Here is a 10,725-nt window from a genome sequence, read left to right as displayed (position 1 = left end):
GCTTGTCATAACTCATAAGCTTTCGGTTAGATTTCATGATACAGTCTAAATGGTCTTGTCCCTGCACGGTGTATACCGCGCGGCTATTTGGTAATAAGGCGTGGCGCCAGTTACAGGGAGCCATTCATTAGCGCATAAATAAAGCACATAGTCATATCTCGTACCGAAAACGAGATATTCGCGTGGCGTTGCGCAAGGACGACGCTTAATGTAGAGCAGCTACTGAATAATATGACATCTCCTTGCTCTACCGTGAGATTCGAATGATAAGTTATTGGTGTTCTACAATTGCAAGATTTGCGTAGCCAACTAGGTTTATATTACATGTAACTGATGATGCAAATTGAAAGCTTGGTGTCTGTTAATGTTGACACAGGTACTCGAAAATACGGAGTGGGCAACATAATCTGACATCCTGTAATAGTGATAGTAGTGGGAGAGCCGAAATTGACCAAGCGAAATAAGAATCCTTTCTGTATCTGTCACCCTGGCTGAACATTGCCAGCGGCGCTAAGCCCCGCGTTGGAGTCCCTGGAAGCGAGAAACCACTTCATCTAACTAATTCCTCGGCTTCTCCCATAAGGCGGGGGAGGCTGCGGGGTCCAAGCTCAGTGGTTTTAGCCCCAGATAAGCTATAACCGAGGTCTGCTCCCTTTGTAAAGCATTTATCTACGGCCAGGGACTATCTAGGTTTCATTCAGAGGCGATTTAACTTAAATCGGCTAAGAAAATAAGTCGTGGGGTCAGCTGGTTGGTGTTTCATTGGTTTGGCTCATCGGATCGCTGATTGGTGCTTACGGTTAACTTCTGCCGACCTGGAGCAAGGGGTCACGCAAAGATAGTGTAAGTTACTGGTAGAAAGGTAAACTGAACGATATTTATTATTCCATTACTTCTTACCACAAAACGTGTACAGATGAGTTCAGCAGTAATGGAGAACATGGGTACACATCTTCCCAAGAAGCACACCAAAGCCAACGAAGTTATTCCCTGTCAGGACTATCTTCAGGCTTGCTGGGAAGGCCGATGAACATGCCTTGGCTCACTCACCGCGCGTTAGACAGCACAAGCGCCAAAGATGGAGAGGTCTAGCCTCATTAAAGTCCCTGGTCGCCTCCTTGTTGACTGAAAGTTTCTCTACAGGGACAATAAGGCCGCTGACTTCTACTTGGATTGGTTGGGTAAGGTCTCGGCTAGGGTTTGTTAATACAGAGATAAAATAGTTTGACATGGCGTTATACGACTTACTGGGACAAGTGATCCCATGAACTTTAATTCCAACGGTTCTTCATCCTATCACTATGGTTGAAACTAGAACCGGGAGCTCGGGATCAGCGATGATGGGGGATACTGGCTTAGATCTGTTTTATCTCGGGTAGCATTTCTTGATACAATACAAACATAGCCTACCAATGCTTTACACAACTTGCCGAGACAAGTAATCCCTCTATTGATAGAGCTTACATAACTGAAAAGGTAACCCCCTGAACTTTAATCTTCCAACTGAGCTAACTGAAGTCAAAACATCATTATAAGGCTTGTCATATCTAAGAGGGAATAGTTTGCAGGAACCATCGCAGATAACGAGTCACAATTCTATCGACGTCTCCATGAGGGCTTATCAACTCTAGTAGACTCCAGTTCATGCAGAAAGCTGTGGTACGGAAGCTAAATGTGAGACAAATGTGTCAATGCGGGATTCGGATACCGAATTAGATATATAGTGATTGTCATACGTAGACCGGTTAAAGAGCTTATCGTTACCAGCTCCAGCGAACATATTTAATTGTCAAATACACTATTGTGCAGAACTCAACATCGAGCGTCTAAGAATGCCGCTTCGAGACACTGATCACCTTTCTGGCTGTGGTCGCCATGTTGCTGCAGTCTCCGACCCAAACCGTGATGTCTGTAGAAGCACCAAACCCTCTGAGTCTTCACATCATTCACCTACTCATGCTTATCAAACCTGCGACGTCTGGAGGAAGGTTCAAAGTATTAAGGACTGCGGTTTCATTCTTCTACATGGATCCGACCTTGATGTCGCTTCGGTCATTGCAGTTGCCAAGTAAGTGACTCCTAGTGTTACAGAACATTAACCTAACAACGCTACTAGGTATAACTGCAATGCTTACATCGCAAAGAGAGACAATATTGAGACAATATTGCAGACGTTATGAATAAAAGTGTTGTATTGCTCAAAGAGTATCTCACCAAGGGCTACTTTGTATACGGTGGATCACCAACTCTCAGTGTCTCAATGCTGTAGCCTGAATGGATGTTAGGTGTCAATAACGGCTTCGGCGGAAGCGCTGATACTCGTACAAAAGACCTTCCAGCTCTGTAGTCGGTACTGCTGCAACTCACCCAGGCAGGGATCTTGACTGACGAAGATTCGAATGGCAATGGACTCAACAGTATACCTGTCACTTGTGTTCGAGCTGCCATGTTAATTCGCTGCAACACACTCCTTCGGGGGCACTCTGGCGTGTGTCTGGAACTTGTTCAAGCCCTACTTCTCCTACTTAGAAAGGGTATGACACCTATTGTTCCTCTACGCGGCTCAATCTCTGCATCTGGCGATTTGATTCCCCCATCATATCTCGCCGGTATGCTCGAGGGCAACCCCGACATTCGCGTCCGCACATCGACCTCCTTCGTTCTATCTGCTGACAAGGCACTTGAGCTCGCTGGATTGGAACCAATTACTCTTGGTCCCAAGGAAGATCTCGGGCTGGTCAATGGTACGGCCCCTTCAGCTGCCTTGGGGTGCCTGGCAGTACACGAGGCAAACAAGATCTTGTTACTAGCTCAAGGCCTTGCAGCCATGTCATACGAGGCCTTACTCGGCAAGGCTGAGAACTATCATCCCTTCATTTCTTCTGTTTGCCCTCACCCTGGGCAAGTGGAATGTTCTGCAACTATACTGCATTTCCTGAAGGGATCTTCACTTTGTCAAAGCCTCAAAGAGGAGGAAAAGTTCAAGCCCGGTCTTGCGCAGGACAGATATGCCTTATGAGGCGCTCCACGGTGGCTCGGCCCTCAAGTCGAGGATGTCTGCTCTGTACTATCTCAGATCACAGTGGAACTGAACTCGGCTTCCGATAACCCCATCATCGATATCAAATCCGGTGAGGTCTACTCGGGCGCCAACTTCATCTCCAGCTCCGTTGCCAACGGAATGGAAAAGAGTCGCCTAGCGCTTCAGATGGTCGGCAAACTTCTCTTCAGTCTCTCCTCCGAATTGATCAACCCTACCCTGAACAGAGGCCTTCCTCCAAATGTCGTCACCGATGACCCCAGTTTGTCGTTTACCACGAAGGTAATTGATATCAGCATGGCTGCTTACCTGTCAGAGCTTGGATATCTCGTGAACCCTGTTACGCCCCATGTCCAGTCCGCAGAAATGCACACATCAACTCTCTAGCGCTGATTTCAGGAAGATATACTATCTAAGCTGCTGATGTCATCGCGCAGATGTGCGCTGCGCATCTTTTTGCTGTTTGTCAGGCCCTGGACTTGCGAGTGCTCCACATGACGTATCTCAAAACGCTCAGAACCAAGTTGGTCTCAAAAGTGCTGCCGTTCCTCAATGGATTCGACGACCAGGTAGCGGAAGGAATTTATGAGAGACTTCACGAGAATATCGTCAAATCGTGGAATGCTTCAGCTTGCTTCGATCTTCAAGAAAGATGCAAGATCCTGTCCAAGGAAACGATACCAGTCCTCCGGGACCATCTCGAGGAGCATGAAATGCATTTTGTATCAACACGGCCACTCCAGAGAGATCTGGAGAATTTGGCCTATCCCACCTTTACCCAGACACGCAGTGAGTTCTTCGTCAAGCCTCCTACGAAGCAATTCCTGGGCCGTGCTTCTCTGGGATTATACTGTTTTGTGAGAGAAGAGCTAGGGGTGCATTTCCACCAAGGCCTAGTCGAGCATCCGGGTAGAAAAGCCAGCGGCAAGGCCAATGGGAGAGAGAAAAGAACCATTGGGTCTTGGGTTTCGATCATCTATACCGCGCTGACTAACGATCAGGTCTGGGGCCATTTGGTTGAGGCTCTAGGGAGCAGGACGTGCCAAGTGCGACTGGTCTAAAAGCCCATCATGTTATACTAAAGTTACCGAGGTTTTCCTGTCGCTCAGAGCCCAGGTCCTAACTTGTCTTGCCTGTCCATGTTCTAGATACCTTTTCGTTGCTGGTGCCTGTGCACTGCAGTGGATTACCTGCATCTCATTGTCTATCCGCATTTTACACAAGATCTGGACTTCTGTGACAGTTGAAATAATTACATTTTGAGCTGGGAACTAACTTAAATACTTATATATAAAAATCGCATCTTAAACTCGGGCTGCTTCGCTTGCCCCGCTTTTTGCGTGAATTCCGTTCGCTCCATTGATGCTCTTCACCGGGGGGCTGCCTTTTGCCCCATTGGCTCCATTCATAGGTGCCTGATCCTTCTGCTTTGCCTTTTCTCTCAGAACTTTCTTCAATACCTTGCCACTCTGACCTCGGGGAAGCTCCTCGATGAAACGGATCTGCTTACGCAGCCAGTGCGTCTCATCAAGCTGGGCCTTGATACTCTCGTCTAACTGCAAGATGAGCTCCTTCTTCTCTTGGGCAGTCATATCCTGCTTGGTTGGTACGACAAAGGCAAGCGGTCGTTCACCTGCTTCATCGTCTACAACGCCAATGACTGCGGCGTCGGAAATACCAGGCTGTACTCGGAGGAGCTCCTCGATCTCGGCGGGGTTGACTTGTAGGCCCTAGGCAATTGTCAGTGATGAGGCATGGGAAGACGGAAGGAAACATACCTTGACCTTGATCATGTCCTTGAGTCGGTCGACCAGATAAAGATGGTCATCGCCATGGGGGCTTCTTCTGAAGAAGCCAATATCGCCAGTGGGCAACCATCCATCAACTGTAAACTTGGACCTCATCGCATCATCTTCACCAAGATATCCTGGGATCATGGCAGCTGACTTGAGGTAGAGCTCTCCAGCAGTATCATATGTGGTGATCTCTTTTCCTTCCTGATCAATGAGACGGCCCTGGTTAGACGGGAACAGACAACCGCTCGACCCGGGCATGATATCAGCCGCGCGGCTGAACGTCACGATGGATACACATTCAGTCAAACCTATTGCAGAGAAGTCAGTCAGGGGGAGGGAACCTGATCCGGTGTTGGTGTTGGCTTACCGTATCCGACCAGGAGACTCCAGCTAGGCATCAAAGACTTCATCTTCTTGGTCACACTATCACTGCATGCCGCAGCGCCAAGGACAACATCTTGAACCGAAGAGAGATCAAAGATCTCGAAGAGAACTGGGTTTGCTGCCAGCGCGGCAATGACGGGAGGGACCTTGCACCATCAGTAACATTTCTTCATAAGGCAACAAATAACCTACAAGATAAAGACGCGAAATGCGAAGCTCTTGAATCGATTTGAGAACCAACTGCATGTTAAAGTTCGGATGAAGAACAGTCGAGTCACCTCTTACAAACATAGCGTGGGTAGTGACGAGACCGTAGCCGTGGTTAAGCGGCAGTACTCCGAGGCCGATATCAGGGTGTTTGTACCCAGCTGAGCTCTCAAAGACGACTGCTTGAGTGGCATTGGCGATGAGGTTAGCATGCGTAATTATGGCGAGTTTCTAATCGTATTAGCCTTAGCCACATTGATACAGGTGAGGATTCCTGTTGTACCTGGGGTCCTGAAGTTCCACTCGTAGTAAGGTAGAACGCAACCGTGGTGTGAGCATCCCTAGGCCGAAGCTGCTCAAGCTCAGGGAGCTCACTGCCCTCCTGGTAGAGTTGAGGTAGGCATTTGATCTCTCCCTCAAAGTTGGGCAATTGAGTGTTGCTTGTGTTGATGGAGAAGATCCGTCGAGGGGTTTTGGGAAGACGGTTCAAGATTTCTTTGCAGGAGGGTAATAGCTCTTCGCATGTGATGAGGATGTCGCATTTGGCTTTGGTCATGTGAGATGAAATCTCAACGGGTGAAGTAGTAGGCTGGAGAAGTAGACAAATACCACCGATGCGATGAATTGCCCAGCAAACAACGAGAAAGTCAAGCTATAGAGTGATCAGGATTATAAGCCCATTGGAGTGTTGAGCAACGTACCGAATTGACAGCCAAAACGCCAATGACCTTGTCTTCAGCAGTGCCCTGATTCGGTGACCATCCAAGTTCATTGCACAAGGCTTTCGCCAAAGCGTTCACCTTTTCTCTGACTTCCTTGAGGGTATACTTCTTGCCCGTCAAGGCGCAGATGAAAGGTGAACGAACACTACCAGAGGCACGTCGGCTCTCGAGTGCCCATTCAGCGACATTTGCACTGGGGGAAATCTGAGTGGTGATGTCAGGGACCCATGAGGGAGGTTGGAAGACCATCTTGACCAAGGGTTCAGGGTATACAGGGTTATCCGCTGTGTCGGTATCGACAGTGGAGAAAGTCGTTTCAGGTATGTTGACCCAACGGAGTGCTCTGATAAATAGACGGAGACAGTGGATGAAGTCGGATAGCAGATGAAGACCGAAGAACGATGCTCCATCGAATAGAGCCATGTCCAATTATAATAACAATATCGTACCATGTAGACGACCTTGTGTAACCAGAATGTCACTGGTGAGCTTGGGGATCGCGGGGTCGGAGGATTACAGGATTGAAGGATCATAAGCAAGCCACCAGAGTCGAGGATTAACCAATTCAACAACACTAATTATTAACGTTTCGCCGCACTTTATCTTACTTGCATCTTCCTGCAGAAGTACACAAAGATCGGGCAGTCAAGAGATAATAAACATGCCATTTTTCTGCATCGCTGATAGCATGTGAATTGACACTCCCGATCCCGCAATCCTCTGATCCTGGGCCAGAGCCTCAGCAACTCGTAAGCGCTGCACGCAATTGGCCTCACCGGCTTATATAGACTATTACCTGCTATTCCAATACTCTTAGTGGTATTCTCGCTAATTCCGACCCAAATACCGCCATCATGTTCTCCCCATCACCCCAAACCCTCGGCATCGTCGTCGCCGTCTTTGTCCTAGCCACTCTTCTCATCCGCCGCGCCCTCCTCCCCAAGCCCATCCCCGGCATCGTCTACCGCGAAGCCAACGCCAAAAAGATCCTCGGCAACGCCTGGGAACTCTTACAATGGAAGAAGAAGCACGGTGAAATGTTTGGCTATCTCGCCAATCTCGCCGTCGAACTCAACGAACCCGTCTTTCAGATCTTTGTGCACCCGCTCGGCAAACCATGGGTCATCGTCGCAGATAATCGCGAGGCTTTTGACATCTTGTCGAGGAGAACACCGAAGGAGTTTGATCGTTCGAGATTCTTGAGGAGTTTGTTCATGCCGCTTGTGCCGGAGTTCCACTTCCATATGCCGACTGGTGATCGGTGGAAAGCCCATCGGAAGTTGGTGGCTGATACCATGTCGCCTGCATTTCTGGGCGGTGTCGCTGGGCCGCAGATGTGGAAGTCTACTATGAAGCTGATTGATCTTTGGAGGGTTAAAGAGCGATTGGCCAAGGGCCGTCCGTTTTCTGTCTCGACGGATATTCGCAAGGCGGCTTTTGAGATTATCTGGGCTGCTACCTTTGGCTTTGACTCTGGCTCAACAAACGCGCAGACTGAGCTACTCGAGACACTGCCCGAGTTCACCAACCTGGGTGATATGGACCATGAAGTCGAATTCCCCGTCGCACCTGATCCTCCCGTCTTCAAAGCCGGTCTCGCTCTCAACGACGCCATGAACATCGGCGTACAATCACTTGTACCCGGACTGCATTTGTGGTTGGCCTACAACCTAATGCCATCTCTACGTGCCGCCCGAAGCCTCAAAGAAGCTGTTATCCAAGACGAGATCAAGAAAGCGATCAACAAATTCTCCAATCAGACTGATCTCAACTGGGAAGATCAAGGTAATCTGAAGCGACACATGAAGAGCGCCGTCGATATTGTCATCGCTCGAGAGATTGACAGCGCACGAAAAGAAGGCCGCACGCCCGAGTTGTTGAGTCGCACCGTCCAAGATGAGCTTTTCAGCTTCATGCTTGCTGGAAACGAGATCTTCACTCTCACTGCCTGGACCCTCAAGTTCCTCACTACGCATCAGAATGTTCAGAAGAAGGTGCGCGAGGAACTCAGAGAGCAATGCGGTGCCGCTGTTGAGAGAGGCGACGCACCAACTGTTTCCGAGATCATGTCTGCGAGACTTCCGTACTTCGAGGCTATGATTGAAGAGTCTACGCGATGTGGTTCAGTTACCCAGACTAACATCCGCACGACGATGCAGGATGTTAATATACTGGGTCATATGGTCCCCAAGCACACAGAGATTTTGATGCTGAACAATGGACCTGGAAGTTTCATGCCTCCACTGACTGTTGACGAGGAGAAGAGATCAGAAAGTTCAAAGGGCACAGCTGGCAAGATCGGACAATGGGACGTCAAAGGCATGAGAGACTTTGACCCAGAGAGATGGCTCGTCAAAGATGAAGAGGGTCGATTGACGTTCAATCCTTCTGCTGGACCACGACATTCATTCGGTGCTGGTCCCAGGGCCTGTTTTGGTAAGTTCCCTGCACTGATGCGCTGTAATTCAATTACTGATCAATGTTATAGGTCGTAAATGGGCTGCGCTGGAGGTCAAGATCATGATGGCGCTTATTGTTTGGCACTTTAATCTGGAGCAGACGCCAAAGCCGCTGTCGAGCTTTAAGCCGTTCCCTGGTGTTGCGCATAGACCGGAGATGATATACTTGCGTTTATCGAATGTTTAGAAGAGTAAATTGGTAGATTAGGGCGAACAATGCTGCGAAAGGACATTGAAGGTCGTCGCAATTGCAATCATGTTGATTACAGTGATCAAGTTACAGTGACGAGAATAGAATTAGGTTGACATCCTCAGTGGGGTCAAACCACTGCATTGTGGTGTTACAGTGAGCTTAGGCCATGTTCTTCAGCGGGCTTCGTCATATAGGGACGCTCTGCAGTGGAATCCTTAACTCATTCTGCATTCTAAGTTAGTCGCTGCATTTATCATAAGAGCAACGAATAATTTTAGTTTCGCCTTTTAAGCTAGAGTATTAAAATGAGCTTTGTGGTCTTGCTGGAATGCCTTCTGTGAACCTGCCTTTTCGTTGCTCTGATAGCGGAACGCCGCTCTGAATTGAATGTTGTAAATTGGTATGTTAGTTGTTAGTGCCGATTTGCAAGTTCAACACCACGTCGCAATCCCCCGTGATCCTGATCCTGCAATCCCGACGTCAGATCCTCCCGGTCTTGCAGTGTCCTAATCACAACTTATAGTGAGTGCATGCCCCGCAGCCGGAACCCAATTGTGCCGCTGATCCTCAGAGTTTGCGAGACAACATGAAAGCCGCTGCACTAAGACATATTCTTCCGTTCAGTCACTTTCAACGTCAGTATCACATCTTTTTGCCTCAATCGCTTCTGTCAAGCTGAATCTCGGCAGAGAATCATCATGGCGCTCGGTTTAGGCAAGTTGAAAACACTAGGCCTCAGCGTCCTGATCTTTGCGATTCTGGTCGCTGGATTCGACAAGACGGACGACACAAAACACCGCTTCCAGCTTCACATTACGGGCACGCGAATACTTGGTTTGTTGATTGTCATATTCGTCGTATCAAACTTCAAGTCGATGCCATTTGTCTGGACAGTAAGTTTCTTGTCTCTCTCTCTCTCTCGTTTGAAATGCGCTAATGGGACAGCCAGCTTCGTGTTCTGTACACAGTTTCGTACCATACCGTGCTTCGCAAATCACCCCAGTTAGGCCCCAAAGCGCTCTTCAAGCCTATCATCGCCACGACTTCCACTCCTCTCCTCGAAGTCGATTATTATCTTCACAAGTCCAACTCGACATATTTCGCCGATCTTGACGTTGGACGTGCGCATTTGATTGCATATCTTTTCCGACATGGCTTTCATCGACTATCCAATAACACCAAGCTTGGGATCGTTCTTGATCCAAAGACTGGTACACCAATGGGCGGAAGGCTTGGGATAAATCTTGGTGCTGTTGAAACCTGCTTCCGACGTGAAATCACAGCATTTAAACAAGTTGAGATGTGGAGTTACGTCTTGGCTTGGGATCGAAAATGGTTATACATTGTTACGCATTTCGTGCCGAAGGGTACAGTTCTCCCGACAGAGTGGCTTGATCCACGGTTTGCGAGAACAGCGACAAGGCTGCTCCTCAAGGAGTCTGGCGATTTGAGCAAAAAGATCTATGCTACTGCTCTGAGTAAATACGTATTCAAGCTAAAACGTCTTACGGTGCCACCATCGACTGTGTTGGAGGAGGCTGGACTGTTGCCAACCCGACCTGGAGGATGGGCAATCGAGGAGCAGGACCTGGGGACATCTGACCCTTTTGATCCGGGTGCCTATATGGGCAAAGATGGTGAATGGAATTGGAAACAGGTTGAGGCTCGACGTCGTAGGGGAATTGAGTTGATTAGCAAGCCAAACCATCTTGACTTGATCCATGATGGCTTTGATGGCGGTAGTGATGGAGCAATTGGACGTTTCAGCCCAGGATAGCATATTTACTTCCATAACATATCGATTCATTCGCAAGTCGAATAAGTCATAGAACAATAGATTAGTGATTGCTATCATAATTGTCAATGCAGACGAATGCTGTAGTCGCAGACGCAATGAGTTCATCGCCATGTCCAGATACAGACT

At 48.5% G+C, this 10,725-nt stretch overlaps 5 protein-coding genes across 5 annotated transcripts; 4 read left to right on the top strand and 1 right to left on the bottom strand.

Annotated features, from left to right (window-relative positions):
- Positions 1-916: 916 nt before the first annotated feature.
- Positions 917-1,030, top strand: FOXG_20636 (uncharacterized protein; the record flags this gene model as incomplete). The annotated part of the gene is made up of 1 exon (XM_018400931.1): positions 917-1,030. The coding sequence occupies one exon, from the start codon at positions 917-919 to the stop codon at positions 1,028-1,030; it is 114 nt and encodes a 37-aa protein (XP_018250397.1).
- Positions 1,031-1,832: 802 nt separating this feature from the next.
- FOXG_11971 (uncharacterized protein) lies at positions 1,833-4,101 on the top strand (the record flags this gene model as incomplete). The annotated part of the gene is made up of 4 exons (XM_018391701.1): positions 1,833-2,068; positions 2,419-2,744; positions 3,084-3,322; positions 3,478-4,101. 4 exons carry the CDS (start codon positions 1,833-1,835, stop codon positions 4,099-4,101), a joined length of 1,425 nt encoding a protein of 474 aa, XP_018250396.1.
- Positions 4,102-4,344: 243 nt separating this feature from the next.
- FOXG_11970 (uncharacterized protein) lies at positions 4,345-6,572 on the bottom strand (the record flags this gene model as incomplete). The annotated part of the gene is made up of 6 exons (XM_018391700.1): positions 4,345-4,770; positions 4,819-5,144; positions 5,204-5,366; positions 5,413-5,658; positions 5,711-6,079; positions 6,129-6,572. The coding sequence occupies 6 exons, from the start codon at positions 6,570-6,572 to the stop codon at positions 4,345-4,347; spliced, it is 1,974 nt and encodes a 657-aa protein (XP_018250395.1).
- Positions 6,573-6,772: 200 nt separating this feature from the next.
- Positions 6,773-9,049, top strand: FOXG_11969 (uncharacterized protein). Its single transcript, XM_018391699.1, has 2 exons — positions 6,773-8,585; positions 8,638-9,049. Exons 1-2 carry the CDS (start codon positions 7,004-7,006, stop codon positions 8,793-8,795), a joined length of 1,740 nt encoding a protein of 579 aa, XP_018250394.1. The 5' UTR covers positions 6,773-7,003; the 3' UTR covers positions 8,796-9,049.
- A 322-nt stretch (positions 9,050-9,371) lies between these two features.
- FOXG_11968 (uncharacterized protein) lies at positions 9,372-10,643 on the top strand. Its single transcript, XM_018391698.1, has 2 exons — positions 9,372-9,694; positions 9,751-10,643. The coding sequence occupies exons 1-2, from the start codon at positions 9,500-9,502 to the stop codon at positions 10,576-10,578; spliced, it is 1,023 nt and encodes a 340-aa protein (XP_018250393.1). The 5' UTR covers positions 9,372-9,499; the 3' UTR covers positions 10,579-10,643.
- Positions 10,644-10,725: the final 82 nt, after the last annotated feature.

This window comes from Fusarium oxysporum, chromosome 13 (genome assembly GCF_000149955.1).
Source record: "Fusarium oxysporum f. sp. lycopersici 4287 chromosome 13, whole genome shotgun sequence".
In the NCBI taxonomy this organism is placed as follows: Eukaryota; Fungi; Ascomycota; class Sordariomycetes; order Hypocreales; family Nectriaceae; genus Fusarium; species Fusarium oxysporum.
This window is presented reverse-complemented; position numbering and strand designations above follow the sequence as displayed.

Coding starts and splice junctions, on each gene's coding strand:
- FOXG_11969 (XM_018391699.1), top strand. CDS start 7,004: ATGTTCTCCCCATCACCCCAAACCCTCGGCATCGTCGTCGCCGTCTTT. Junction 8,586..8,637: donor TGGTCCCAGGGCCTGTTTTG/GTAAGTTCCCTG, acceptor TCAATGTTATAG/GTCGTAAATGGGCTGCGCTG.
- FOXG_11968 (XM_018391698.1), top strand. CDS start 9,500: ATGGCGCTCGGTTTAGGCAAGTTGAAAACACTAGGCCTCAGCGTCCTG. Junction 9,695..9,750: donor CGATGCCATTTGTCTGGACA/GTAAGTTTCTTG, acceptor TGGGACAGCCAG/CTTCGTGTTCTGTACACAGT.